We start from the raw sequence: 15,502 nt of genomic DNA, 5'->3' as shown, positions 1-15,502 counted from the left end.
TTCTGGGCTCCAAAATCACTGCAAATGGTGACTGTAGCCATGAAATTAAAAGACGCTTATTCCTTGGAAGGAAAGGTATGACCAACCTAGATAGCATATTCAAAAGCAGAGACATTACTTTGCCAACAAAGGTTCATCTAGTCAAAGCTATGGTTTTTCCTGTGATCATGTATGGATGTGAGAGTTGGATTGTGAAGAAGGCTGAGTACTGAAGTATTGATGCTTTTGAACTGTGGTGTTGGAGAAGACTCTTGAGAGTCCCTTGGACGGCAAGGAGATCCAACCAGTCCATTCTGAAGATCAGCCCTGGGATTTCTTTGGAAACAATGATGCTAAAGCTGAAACTCCAGTACTTTGGTCACCTCATGCGAAGAGTTGACTCATTGGAAAAGATTCATGCTGGGAGGGATTGGGGCAGGAGGAGAAGGGGACGACAGAGGATGAGATGGCTGGATGGCATCACTGACTCGATGGATGTGAGTCTGAGTGAACTGTGGGAGTTGGTGATGGACAGGGAGGCCTGGCGTGCTGCGATTAATGGGGTCACAAATAGTCAGACATGACAGAGCGACTGAACTGAACTGAACTGACTGTATAGCACAGGGAACTCAAGTGAAGACTTGGGAATGATGTGTATAAAAAATAATCTTAAAAAAGAGTTATTGTTGTTATTCAGGAAATAAGTCATGTCCAACTCTTTGCAACCCCATGAACTGCAGCATGCCATGCTTCCTTGTCCTTCACTATCTCCGGAAGTTTGCTCAAACTCATATTCATTGACTCAATGATGCCATTCAACTGTGTCATCCCCTGTCACTCCCATCTCTTGCCTTCAATCTTTCCCTGCATTAAGGTCTTTTCAAATGAGCTAGATCTTTGTGTCAGGTAGGCAAAGTACTGGAGTTTCAGCTTCAGTTCTTCCAGTGAATATTCAGGGTTGATTTCCTTCAGGATTGACTGGTTTGATCTCCTTGCTGTCCAAGGAACTCTCAAGAGTCTTCTCCAGCACCACAGCTTGAAAACACCAACTCTTTGGCACTCAGCCTTCTTTATGATCCAACTCTAACATGACTACTGGAAAAATCATAGTTTTTACTATAGGGACCTTTGTTGGCAAAGTGATGTGTCTGCTTTTTAATACGATGTCTAGGTTGGTCATAGCTTTTCTTCCAAGGAGCACGTGGCTTCCAATTTCGTGGCTATAGTTATTGGCTGCAGAGATTTTGGAGCCCAAGAAAATAAAATGTGTCACAGGTTCCATTTTTCCCCCTTCTATTTGCCATGAAGTGATGGAACCGGATTCCAGGATTTCGTTTTTTGAATGATGAGTTTTAAGCCAGCTTTTTCACTCTCCTATTTCATCCTCATCAAGAGGCTTTTAAGTTCCTATTTGCTTTCTGCTGTAAAAGAGGTATCATCTATGTATCTGAGGTTGCTGATATTTCTGCCAGCAATCTTAACTCTACTTGTGAGTCATTCAGTATGGCATTTGACATGATGTACTCTGCATATAAGTTAAAGAAGCAGGGTGACAACATACAGTCTTGACATCCTCCTTTCCCAATCTTAAACCACTTTCTTGTTCCTAGTCTGGTTACAATTCTTGCTTCCTTTCCTGCATACAGTCTTTTTAGAAAACAGGTAAGTCAGTCTGGCATTCCCATCTCTTTAAGAATTTTCAGTTTTATTTGATTCACATAGTCAAAGGCTTTAGAGTAGTCAATGAAGCAGATGTAATTCTTTTTTGGAATTTCCTTACTTATCCTATAATCCAACAGATGTTGTCAATTGGATCTCTGATTCCTCTGCTGCTGCTGCTGCTGCTAAGTCACTTCAGTCGTGTCCGACTCTGTACGACCCCATAGACAGCAGCCCACCAGGCTCCCCTGTCCCTGGGATTCTCCAGGCAAGAACACTGGAGTGGGTTGCCATTACCTTCCCCAATGCATGAAAGTGAAAAGTGAAAGTGAAGTCGCTCAGTAGTGTCTGCCTCCTAGCGACCCCATGGACTGCCGCCCACCAGGCCGCCCCGTCCCTGGGATTCTCCAGGCAAGAACATTGGAGTGGGTTGCCATTACCTTCTCCAGTGCATAAAAGTGAAAAGTGAAAGTGAAGTCGCTCAGTCGTGTCTGACTCCTAGCGACCCCATGGACTGCAGCCTACCAGGCTCCTTCATCCATGGGATTTTCCAGGCAAGAGTACTGGAGTGGGGTGCTTTTTCTAAATGCAGCTTGCACATCTGGAAGTTCTCTGTTCACAAACTGCCAAAGCCTAACTGAAGGACTTTAGCATAATCTTGCTAGCATATGAAATGATTACAGTTGCACAGTAGTCTGAACATTTTTTGCCATTTCTTTTTTTCAGACTAGAAGAAAAACTGACCATTTCCAGTCCTGTGACCACCATAAATTTTCCAAATTTGCTGGCATATTGAGTGCAGCACTTCCACCATCTTTAATGATTTTAAATAGCTCAGCCTGAATTCCATCACCTCCACTAGCTTTGTTCCTAGTAATATCTCTTAAAGCCCACTTTTTCCACACTCTAAGATGTCTGGCTCTAGGTGAGTGACCACACCACTGTGGTGATCCAGGTCATTAAGACCTTTTTAGTATAGTTCTTCTGTGTATTCTTGCCACTGCTCCTTAATCTCTCTGCTTTGGTTATGCCCTTGATATTTCTGTCCTTTATTGTGTCCATCTTGGCAAGAAGTGTTCCCTTGGTATCCCCAATTACCTTTAAGAGATCTCTAGTCTTTCCTATTTTCCTCTATTTCTTTTCACTTCTTACCTTTCCTTGCTATTCTCTGGAACTCTGCATTCAGTTGGGTATCTCTTTCCCTTTCTCTATTGTGTTTGCTTCTCTTGTTTTCCCAGCTATTTGTAAGGTCTCCTTGGACAAGCACTTTGCCTTCTTGCACTGATTGCATGGATCACAGGTTTATGTAATTCAAGGAAGCTATGAGTCATACCTTGCAGGGCCACCAAAGATGGACGAGTCATGGTGGAGAGTTCTGACAAAACGTGTTGCATTAGAGAAGGGAATGGCAAACCACTTCAGTGTTCTCGCCTCAAGAACCTCATGAACAGTATGGAAAACGGAGGTGAGATATATATATAATTCACTTTGCTATACACCTGAGACTAACACAATATTTTACATCAACTTTATATTTCAAAGAAATTACAAATAAGTAAAGAAATTTTCCCATCTAGTATCTTTCTCTGAGTTGAGCACCATGACCCATCTTTGATTAAATATGAAAATGTTTTGAGGAATAGCATGGAAGCAGAGTCAAAATAAATCTTAAAAATAAAATCTTAAAAGATAGTTGTCCAAACTTCATAGACCGTATCACATTTCTTTCACAGATTGTCTATGACTGTTTTAGTCTATCCTGCAGTGTACAACTATGCAATAATCCTTAACTTCACAACCTAGCATCAGTATTTCAAATATAGATACATATTGAATAACAGAATCAAAGGGTATGAAATGATATGCAGGGAATGACTAAAAAGAACAGAGTCTTAGAGAATAACCACCATCCGCTATTCTGTGTGCAGTTATAACCAGAGCAAAACAATAGTGTGTAACCAAAACGAGCCTCGGAGGGAAGAAATTCACAGAAAACTGAATGAAAAGAATAACATTTAAGAGGCTTTAGTTCTGAAGGGGTTGAACACATCCATCAAACAGCAGAAGGCATGAGTAGTAAGTGGTATTATTGGGGAGCTTGACTGTTCTGGGTTGAAATACGGAATGTGAAGAACTCCTCTTCCTGAAGGAATATCCAGGGAGTAATTCAGGCAAATTCAGACAGGTAACCAAAACTAGTGGGTTGCTTCAATTAGGACTATAATAAACTTCTGTAAATGGAGATATGAAATTTATAATTAAAGAGTTCATTTATTAACCAAACTTCATGGATTGAAAGTGTGAACTCAACCTGTGATTCTTTACCTGAGATTGGATTATGGTGATTGGATTAAGTAAATTTTGGAAGGTTTGACTTCAATCCTTGGCATCTAGATGTGTTTACAATTCTTGACAAATCTAATCTCGTGCTACTGCACCTTTGTACAGGGTTGATAACACTATCACTTTGAGGAAGTGGACCTGGTCTTCAGAGGATATATAAGGCATCCAGCAAAGATCCACGCTCATTCTTCTCCAGAGCCCAGAGCTGTTGCCTTCGGAATTGACTGGACTGTGGAGACTTGAAGGTGTTTGCCACCAGGAAGTGAGCACCTAAACTCTAAACTGAATTTAACAGAGTTACTTACTGAATGAGAGAGAAGATCTCTGTAACAGTACTGAGGTGAGCTCTGATCCAGGTATAATGAATTTTTGCTATGTTCAGTTAAAAACAGCTTCCCTGGTGGCTCAGACGGTAAAGCCTCTGTCTGCAATGCAGGAGACCCAGGTTTGATCCCTGGGTTGGGAAGATCCCCTGGAGAAGGAAATGGCAGCCCACTCCAATAGTCTTGCCTGGAAAATCTCATGGATGGCAGAGCCTGATAGGCTACTGTCCATGGGGTCGCAAAGAGTCAGACACGATTGAGAGTCTTCACTTCACTTCTTCAATTAAAAATGAAACTTTAATGGTAATTATGGATAGAAAAGCTATTTTTTTTGTCTTCCAATAATATCTATTTTGAAGCCCTGCATCAAACATTTGTTCCATATGTGATTTTTAGAAAAGTAACATTTTACCCACAGTATGTCAAGTAGCCTCTTTATAAACTGAGGGTAAAAGTTAGTGAATATCGCTGAGAATACTAAAATGGTTAATCCATATAACAGGAGTTAACCCAATGCCTAAAAATAGTTTTCTTGGGGATGGTTTTGACCACTGCCTCCTGTACAATGTTATGAACTTCCATCCATAGTTCTACAGGAATATGGTCACTTCTTACAAACAGCTGAGGAAAGAAGAGAAGCAAAAGGCAAAGAAAAAAAGGAAAGATATATCCATCTGAATGCAGAGCTCCAAAGTATAGCAAGGAGAGATAAGAAAGGCTTCCTAGGTGATCAATGCAAAAAAATAGAGGAAAATCATAATGGGAAAAAATAGAAATCTTCAGGAAATTAGAGCTATCAAGGGAACATGTCATGCAAAGATGGGCACAATAAGGCACAGAAATGGTATGGGCCTGACAGAAGCAGAAGATATTAAGAGGAGTTGGCAAGAATACACAGAAGAACTATACAAAAAAAGATCTTAGTGACTCTAATAGCCATGATGGTGTGATCACTCACCTAGAGCCAGACATCCTGGAGTGCTTAGTCAAGTGGGCCATAGAAAGCATCACTGCAAATAAAGCTAGTGGAGGTGATGGAGTTCCAGCTGAGCTCTTTCAAATCCTAAAAGATGCTGCTGCTAAAGTGCTGGTCTCAACATGCCAGCAAATTTGGAAAACTCAGCAGTGGCCACAGGACTGGAAAAGATAAGTTTTCATTCCAATTCCAAAGAAAGGCAATGCCAAAAATGTTCAAACTACCACACAAATTGCACTCACCCCACAGGCTAGCAAAGTAATGCTCAAAATTCTCCAAGCCAGGCTTCATGAACCGAGACCATCCGGAGGTTCAAACTGAATTTGTAAAAGGCAGAGAAACAAGAGATCAGATTGCCACATCCATTGGATCATAGAAAAGGCAAGATAATTCCAGAAAAATATCTACTTCTGCTTCACTGACTGCACTAAAGCCTTTGACTGTGTGGATCATGGCAAATGGTGGGAAATTCTTAAGGAGATGGGAATACCAGAACACCTGACCTGTCTCCTGAGAAACCTGCATGCAGTTCAAGAGGCAACAATTAGAACAGGACATGGAACAGACTGGTTCAAAATTGAGAAAGGAGTATGTCAGGGCCTTATATTGTCACCCTGCTTATTTAACTTACAGGCAGAGTACATCAGTGAAATGCCAGGCTGGATGAAACACAAGCCAGAATCAAGATTGCCTGGAGAAATATCACTAACCTCAGATACGCAGATGACACCACCCTTATGGCAGAAAGTAAAGAAGGACTAAAGAGACTCTTGATGAAAGTGAAAGAGGAGAGTGAAAAAGCTGGCTTACAACTCAACATTCAGAAAATGAAAATCATGGCATCTGGCCACATCACTTCATGGCATAGATATAAGGAAACAATGGAAACAGTGACCAATTTTATTTTCTGGGGCTCCAAAATTACTGCAGATGGTGACTGCAGCCATGAAGTTAAAAGACGCTTTCTCCTTGGAAGAAAAGTTATGACCAACCTGACAGCATATTAAAAAGCAGAGACATTACTTTGCCAACAAAGATCCATCAGGTCAAAGCTATGGTTTTCCCACTAGTCAAGTACAGATGTGAGAGTTGGGCCATAAACAAAGCTGAGTGCCAAAGAATTGATGCTTTTGAACTGTGGTGTTGGAGAAGACTCTTGAGAGTCCCTTGTACTGAGAGAAGATGAAATCAGTCAATCCAACGGAAATCAATCCTGAATATTCAATGGAAGGACTTGTGCTGTAACTGAAGCTTCAATACTTTGGGCAACTGATGTGAAGAAGTCACTCATTAGTTAAGACTCTGACTCCAGGAAAGATTGAAGGCAGGATGAAAAGGGAATGACAGAGGATGAGATGGTTGGATGGCATCCCAGACTCAATGGACATGAATTTGAGTGAGCTCCAAAAGCTAGTGAAGGACAGAGAAGCCTGGTATCCTGCAGTCCATGGGATCACAAGAAGTCAGAAACTATTGAGCAACTGAACTGAACTGAACTGAAGAAGTGGTGAAGGACCTCAAAGTTGAGAAAATGAAGGCCTAGCCATTGTCCCTGCTACTGTTAAGTCACTCAGTAATGTCCAATTCTTTGGGACCCCATAGATGACAGCCCACCAAGCTCCCCTGTCCCTGGGGTTCTCCAGGCAAGAACATTGGAGTGAAAATGTTTTCCATTGAAAAGTGAAAGGGAAGTCATTCAGTCGTGTCTGACTCTTAGCCACCCCAGGGATAGCAGCTTACCAGGCTCCTCCATCCATGGGATTTTCCAGACAACACTACTAGACTGGGTTTCCATTGCCTTCTCCCACCATTGTCCCTGGAAGTCACTATTTACTATCAGTTTTTTAGGGCTCCCACAACACCTGACCCCACACGGGGGTGCTTAACACCAGTGTATTCTCTGACAGATCTGGAGGCTGGAAATCAAGGGGTTGGCAGGGCCATACTCCTTTCAAAGTCTCTAAGATAATTTGTCTTTATCTCTTCCAGTGCCAGGTGGCTCCTGGCAATCCTCAAATTATGACATTGAACTTGAATCTCTGCTTCCTTACAAGACCTTTTCTAGTACATCTAAAACATCCCTCTGCTTTCTCTCACCAGGACACCAGTCAGCTGATTTAGGTTCCACTCTCTACCCTGGATGGTCTCATCGTGGTACCTTTGCCTTGATTATGTCTGCACAGACTCTATTCTAAAAATAAAGTTACAGAGATACTGGCTGTTGGGACTTGGACATAATTTGGGAGAGGGTAAGGGGCACATTTTGGAGAAAGGGATGGCAACCCACTCCAGTATTATTGCCTGGAGAATCCCATAGACCCAGACACCTGGTGGCTACAGTCCATGCGGTCACAGAGGGTCGGACACGACTGAGTCACTAGCACAATGGGTGCATTAACTCACCACTTCATGAACAGAATGAAAGAATGCTGTCCTAAATTCAAGAGGTCTCAGATTTTTCTGGGGAAAGTAAAAACCTCAATATTTTTTCCTTGCTTTGTACATAGATTACATGCAGTAGAGAAAGAAATAGTTAAAGCAAAGTTTCAGATTTGTGAGGTTTTGTCCAATGAATTCCTTTGAAGTTTTATCAAGGTTAGAATTACTGGGTCAAAGACAAATATACTTTTTAAGGATTTGAATGCATATATACAAAATATCGTAAAGTCCATTTGCTGGTTGGATCTCCTTGCAATCAAAGGAACTCTAAAGAGTCTTCTCCTACACCACAGTTCAAAAGCATCAATTCTTCGGCACTCAGCTTTCTTCACTGTCCAACTCTCACATCCATACATGACTACTAGAAAAATTGAATTTAAGGAGAACTCAGGATCCTTAAAATCAGAGATGAATGGGTGTTCAATATAAAATCAGTGATGAGGACTGGGACTTTAGTTGTGGATTCTATTAACATATAGAGATTAGAGAGATTTAGTGCAGTTAGTGCTGATTCGGTTTATCCAAGGGAACTGTGGTAATCTAATCAGGAAGGGGCCTCAAGGGTCCTGATAGTCAATTTCCGATGCACCATTTCTTCTGTTCAGAGGTGTTCTGAGTTGGCTGGACCATGGACAGCTCTGAAAGTTACAGCTGCTGACCCATCCAGAGAACACAGAACTCCTGACTGGATGGGGCTGATTTTCATACCAGCATTGAGGAGACCAAATCTACAACTTTCTGGTGAGTAAATGGTTCTGATTAGATGGATTCATATTTCTTTCCCTCAAAAATTAAAAATAATAATTTTAATTCAGCAGTAGCAGGCTTAAGAATTTCTTAAGCAAACGAAAAATCTAGTTCATAAGAATTATGTTATTACTTAGAATTTCACTCTGAAACTATAGACTTACCTTCAAATCATTGGAATTTGTGAGTGAACGTGAGTAATTCTATGAACTTATGATTCCATGATATAAAAGGAAAATATGAATTTCTTCATGGGAAGTCCTAGACAGTTTTTCCATTTAGCATGATACCTAAAATTTGAATGAGAAACTGTGCTGTAGAACATGAAGAGTAATATATTTGTAAGGAAAAGTTGGAGTTTCTGCCTTTCAATTGTCCAATAGCAACCCAGACCTGATAATGGCTCTGAAAACAACATTGGTAACACACCAAATACCTGAAAGAAAAAGAAATTTTGCACTCACTCTGATATAGAAGTGAAAACTTTTATCAACTTCAGTCATTGATTTTGAAGCACAATATATTAGATGGCTGGCTTCCCTGGTGGCTCAGGGGTAAGAAACTGCCTGCTAATGCAGGAGACACAGGTTCAACCTGTGGGTCTCAAGGGTGCCTGGAGAAGGCAATGTCAACCCACTCCAGTATTCTTGCCTGGAAAATCCCATGGACAGGAGCCTGGTGGGCTACAGTCCAAGGGCTGCAGAAGAGTCCCACAGGCCTCAGGGATTAAACAACTACAATATTAGAAGGAACTGTGTGTTAATTGATTGATGGATTTGATGAATTTGGCTGCACCAGATCTTTCTTGCACCTTGAGGGACCTTTAGATGGGACATGCAAACTCTTAGTCCCCACACGGGCACTCTGTGTCTTGGCAGGTGAACACTTTGCTGTGGAATGTGGGCTCTCATTCCCTGACGAAGGACCAAATGCTGGTCCCGTCCACTGGGAGCACAGAGTCTTAGCCACTGAACCTCCAAGGAAGTCCCAGAACTGATCTTATTGTAACCCGGAATTTGTATGTTTCCAAACGGGAAAACTTTTCTGATAGTAGAGCAAATCTGATATGATTGGGAGTATGTTGATGTGCTAATCAAAGAAATGGATTCCCCTTACATTAAGGTCACTTAAATTGAAGAGTGTCATTTTCAAAGAGAAGAGAAAATTCAATTGTTATAGTTCTCAGACTGAAAGTTGTAGTTAAACAAAGATTAATGTTATGCTTAAGAGTCATTTTTATTAGAGATAGAAGGGACTGAGTTTTAACAGAATAAAATAGAACACTGAACGTAAGTACCTTTGTTTAGTGTAGATAACTGTTTGTGATACACTGTGTGTGATGTGTCATTGTTTCTCAGGTTGCTCTGTCAGAGGCGGTCAGAAGATTCTTCTTGTGTGAGTGCAGGAGACACATGCAGAAAAGGGCTTCCCCTGCCAGTGCCTGAAGTACCTGCACCTCCTCCACAGGTCAGTGTTCCTATTTGTTCATTTTTATGAGCTTCCGATGAAACATGTTTTGTCATCTTTATATCTCAGCTAAAACAGAGAGTCCCTAGCTTATTGTGAAGTAGTGCAGTGAAGGTCTCTCAGTCGTGTTCAACTCTTTGCAACCACATGGGCTATCCAGTGGATGGACTTCTTTAGGCCAGAATACTGGAGTTGGTAGCCTTTCCTTTCTCCAGGGGATCTTCCCAACCCAGGGATCAAACCCAGGTCTTCCGCACTGCAGGTGGATCCTTTACCAGCTGAGTCAAAAGGAAAGGGTCTTCTTGTATACAGTTGTATTTAATATGCCTTGTTATAATGTCTATTGACCTCCCCAGAAATGAAATATTGACCACTTAAACTCTTTTTCAATCCTTACATACACATGTTTACCCTTCTCCTCTCTTCATCTTCCCTTTGTACTTCTATGACATGTTTCTTAGATGAATTATATCTATTACAGCTTTCTTAGATTAATTATATCAATTATCATCTCAACTGCACATTCAGTCTATGGCCATCTGAACTTTTCTTAGGAGGCAGCTATGCTCAGAATCCTAAGGAGTGTTAGCATTCTAGGGAAGATTGCATTCACAGTAATATTGAGCAGAAAGTACAGAATTCCTGTCTACATCCTGCGCTCCCAGAATAAGCAGGCGTTTTCCCCCTGTTATCACATTATGTCTCAGAGTGGTGTGTTTATTATGATTTAGGAACCTCCACTGACACTTCATTATCACCCAAAGTCTATGGTTTCACATTAGTGTTCACTCTTGGTGTTGCGCATTCTGTTAGTTTTCACTGATATACAGTGACAAGTATCCAGCTCTATAATATCCAGAAGGGTTAGACTGCTGATAGTCATTTGTGATCACCTATTCATCAGTCCCATCATCCTAACTGCTGGGAAGCAAGGTTTATTTCACTGTCCTCATATATTTCTCTTTTTTTTCCATATACTCCTTTTTCCTTGAATGTCTTATAGTTGGACTCATGAAATATGTATGTTTTTCAGCTTAGCTTCATTCACTTAGAGATATGAATAAAAGAATACCCCATGTCTCTTACTGGCTTGATCGCTCATTTCTTTTTAGAACTGAGTACTATTTCGTGGTCTTAATGTACCAGAGTTGCTTTATCCATTCATTATGGTTGTTTTCATGTTTTGTGATTATGACCAAAATGGCTATAAACATCCCATTGCAGGTCTTTTTTTTCTTTTTTATGGATATAGGTTTTCAAATGATTTGGGCAAATACAAAGGAGCATGAGTCCTGACTTACGTGGTAGGAGGATATTTAGTTTAGTAACAAATTGCCTTATTGTCTTTCAGAAGGCTTGTACTGTTTTTCATCGCCTTACGAAATAAATCAAATTGCCTGATATTCCACCCTCTCAGTACTTGGTCCTTCTTTGGGATTTTGACCATTCTTGTCCATGTGCTGTGGTATCTCATTGCTATTTTAAAGCCCTCTTGCTTGTCAGGCATTTTTATTTTTAACTTCCTTTCCTTTTCTCTCATCCTTTGTCCCTTGAGTGAATCCCCAGGCTCTTGTTCATTTCTATGTAAAACCCACTGTGGTGAGACTGGGAGGCAAGTTGGATTCAGGCCTGAGGATTTTTAATTGTGAAAAGAAGCTTCATAATGCTCAACAGGACTCTCAACTCACAGGTTGGGCTGGTTTTCATTTACGTTCTTGAGGGTAAATGAAATAGCAGAAGGGATGTATCCCAAGTGGGCTGTGCTTCTCTCCTGTGTCACATAGGAGAATAACTTTCCTTTTCTTTCTCCACAGAAACAGAGGATCGCACACACTGCAGGACTTCAGAAATAACTCACCTGCTGAATCTTGAGAGTGAAGAAACAAAAATTCTGCTGAGGTGTCTGAACTGCTGGGATCAAATAAGTGTCCCAAAGACCTAGAAATGGCGATGCCTAAACGCCAGGATGACTGGTCCAAGGAAGACATTGTGCAGTTACTGGAAAGTATGGAGAAAAGCATTCCATCCAGTGACAGGCACACGTTCAAAACAACCCAGTCAGTGATGGACTGGGAAAAAGTAGCTTTTAAAGATTTTTCTGGGGAAATGTGCAAACTCAAATGGTTAGAGGTTTCCCATAAGGTGAGAAAGTTTCACACACTGAAAGAATTAGTCCTGGAAGCTAAGGAAAATGTTAGCAATCCTTCCAAAAAAACACAAGAAAACAGCAGAAAACACAAGAAACATGCTTATTTGTTCCAGAAGTCCCTGACAGCTTACCGGCACATTTCCCAAGTGATGCGACCCCAGTACATCCAAAAACACCCCAAGATAATCAACCAGGAGCTGACCAGGGTTCTGTCTGAGGAACACAGGAAGGTGCCTGAGCAGCTGAGGGTGAAACACAGTCAGAATCTAGAGAAAGAGACAAAGGATATTAGGGAGAAAATAGCTCTGTTCAGAGCACAGCACCCTGATCTAGTCCCAAACCCTGAGAAATCTGGTGTCCCTCAAAGAAGTGAAATGAAAGTGCCAGAGAAGCTTCAGGAGAATGTTCGAAAAGTGAAGTCTCCCCTAGAAAAGAGTTTACCCATGCAGTGGAAATTCCACGGAGAGCCCAAGAAGCCCCCGATGAATGGCTATCACAAGTTCCACCAGGATCTCTGGTCGAGCAGGGAGCTGAAAGTGGTGCCCCCGAGGGAGCGCATGGTGGAGATCAGTAGACGCTGGCAGCGGGTACCCCAGGACCAGAAGGAGCTTTATAAGAAGCAGGCGGAGGGACTGCAGACACAGTACAAGGTGGACCTTGATCTCTGGCTCAGGACTCTGTCTCCTGAAGAATATGCTGCTTACAGAGAGGCGACCTGTGCTAAGCGTAAGAACACGAGCATGACGGGGGACCCGAACCCCAAGATTAGAAGGATGGGTCTGCAGTCCCCATCATCAGGGAATCTTCAAGGAAGGCTTAGAGAGGACCTGGGGCTTCAGGCTGCAGAGTTAGCATCATCAGACACGACTGGAGAACATTCTTCTGCCTCAGGGAGATCAGAGGGAAACGAGGAAGAGGAGGAAGGCAGCCGCTCCTCAGCCCCCAGCAGTGAGGATGAAGATGGAGATTCTGAGCCGGAGGACCGCGACTCCAGCTCATCGTCCTCAGCGGACTCCTCTGACTCGGATTCCAACTGAGTTTAGTTCACAACCTGAAGAGACAGAACTTTCAGCAGAAGTCCATGGGCTCGTCTCTCCATGCTTTTTCATTGCCTTCCTTCTTTCCCTCCCTCTTCATACAAAGTGAGACCTCTTGGAAAGAAGGCATCTTGAGCTGTAATTTCTAGCTTTTCCATCCACCCCATGTTCACCCCGAGAGAAAATCAATGCAATGACGCCTGGTGGAATAAACCCTGAGCTGACTGGGCTGTGGGGCCCCCTGGACTAGACTGAGCTCCCTGAACTGGAAAGGCTTGCTCTCCTCACCCTCTGCCTGCCAGACATGTGAGTGGATCCAGGGGTCGGTGAGCCCCTTCTCTGTGACCTTGTCCCTCAGGACTCAGGCAGTGATCTGGGGAGGGAAGATCTGATTGACTGAAGTGGGAGACTTGCCCTAAAGAAAGCTGTCAGGCCCTGATGTCTCTGGCCCTTCTCTCTGAGGTGAGGAGCTGGCCCTTCCTTACCTTGGAAGTGGGGCCGGCACTTGGGCAGCAGCATTTCCATGTGTGTGTGCATCCCTGTTAACTGTCCATGAGATTTTCTCACTGATCAAAGTCTCAAAATTAAAAATGTGTAACCCCTCCACCTGAATTAGGTTTTCCTTAAAACCAGCCTCTTTTGACCCAGTGCCCTGAGTTTTCAGGCCATGTCTGAATTTCTACAGGTTTCTGCCCCAACCCCTTCCTCCTGCTCTAGGTTACAAGTGAATCATGTTTTTACCATACACTCAAATTGTATTATGTTATGACTTGTATGGTTTGAGTGTCAGTATTTTAATTCACAGATACTAAACTGTTTGGGAATTCATTTACCACTATGACACATTTTTATTATTTTGGTTTATTGATGTATTTGAAAGTGTATTTAAATCTAATGCCATCTCATTAAACTTTTTTTCCTAAACTTTCCTGGCTATTTTCATTTTTGATTCTCATGGACAATTAGTATCATACAAGTATTGTTCTTGTATATGAAAAGTGTTGAATTTGGAGACTTCCTCTTCATCCATGATGTCTTAATGGGGTATTTTATTCCTCATGAATATAAAGTTGTGGAACTTACTGTAGAGCACATGGAACTCTGCTCAATTTTGTGTGGCAGCCAGAATGGGAGGGAAGTGTGGGGAAGGATGGGCACAGGTATATTCATGGCCAATCCCCTTTGCTCTTTACCTGAAATTACCACAATATTAAAACTTCTCTCTCTCTCTTTTCACAGATTAATTTACTTATTTTTCATGGATCTTGGTCTTCTTGCAGTGCAAGACACATTTCCAGTTAGGGGGAGCTGGGGCAACTCAGTGCTCCAGCTTCTCCCTGGGGTGGTTTCCCTGGGTTTGGAGCAGGGCCCTAGAGCAGTGGCTTAGTAGTTGTGACACGTGGGCTTTGGTGCTCCAGGTCCTGTGAGATCTTCTGGGACCAGGAATCAAACCCATGTCCCCTGCATGGGAAGGCAGATTCTTAACCATTGGACCAACAGGGAAGACCTACCACAGAATTATAACTGTCTATACTGCAATACAAAATAAAAACTGTTTAAAGAAACAGGCAGGAAAATACACATATGAGATGAATATAGGCTAAAATTCTGAATTTTCTAATAGAAGAAGACAACATTTGTTAAAATACTAAAATATCTTTTTATCTGTTGCTTCACCTATACATGAACTGGGAATAAACCTCCAGTCTTATAGGATCTAATTTAAGATTAAGATTTAGTGCTTCCAAAATGACTTGCTCACAGTTCGTTCACGTCCACAAAATGTTACGTGGATTTCTTTCCTCTAGGAAAATCTAAACGTATCTTTTGGTTGAAAAGACTCAGGGAGAAAAGCAGGAAGCACTGCTCACTGCCTGCCAGACAGCATCTGCCTTTTATTCTAGAAATGGGATTGAAGCCAGGAGTCTAGAACTCAAGCCCAGAGATATTTATGCCTCTTTAGCTGTGGGACCCGGCTGCTCCACGTCATTAGACCTTCCTTCCCAGAACCTGCCCAGCCTGCACTTCTGATCCCTTCACTGTAGAAGGACAGGTGCGGGGCAGCAGCAGGAAGAAAGCAGGGGTCAGGGTCTCACCTCTCAGGATTCTCAGGCTGCCATTTCCTCCTCTAGGAGATTTTCCCATCCCAGGGATCAAACCCAGATCTCCTGCATTCCAGGAAGATTCTTTACCCTCAAACCACCGAGGAAGCCCAGGCTTGGCTCTTAAATACTCCCATGAAATAAAATGACTTTACTTTCAGGTGGTGACTCCTGTTTGAGTCGACAGTTTCCATCTAATCCCTGGAATTCAGGTGAGTGGGGACAAGACACTGTGGGCTGGGAAAAGGTATTGGAAGAGCAGATCAAATGACAAAAAAAAA

The 15,502-nt window shown here is 42.2% G+C and overlaps 1 protein-coding gene across 1 annotated transcript; it reads left to right on the top strand.

Moving 5' to 3' along the window:
- The first annotated feature begins 11,877 nt into the window (after positions 1 to 11,877).
- Positions 11,878 to 13,119, top strand: LOC113886068 (upstream-binding factor 1-like protein 1). Its single transcript, XM_027532003.1, has one exon. It carries the CDS (start codon positions 11,878 to 11,880, stop codon positions 13,117 to 13,119), a length of 1,242 nt encoding a protein of 413 aa, XP_027387804.1.
- Positions 13,120 to 15,502: the final 2,383 nt, after the last annotated feature.

This window comes from Bos indicus x Bos taurus, chromosome 29, assembly GCF_003369695.1.
Source record: "Bos indicus x Bos taurus breed Angus x Brahman F1 hybrid chromosome 29, Bos_hybrid_MaternalHap_v2.0, whole genome shotgun sequence".
Lineage (NCBI taxonomy): Eukaryota > Metazoa > Chordata > Mammalia > Artiodactyla > Bovidae > Bos > Bos indicus x Bos taurus.
This window is presented reverse-complemented; position numbering and strand designations above follow the sequence as displayed.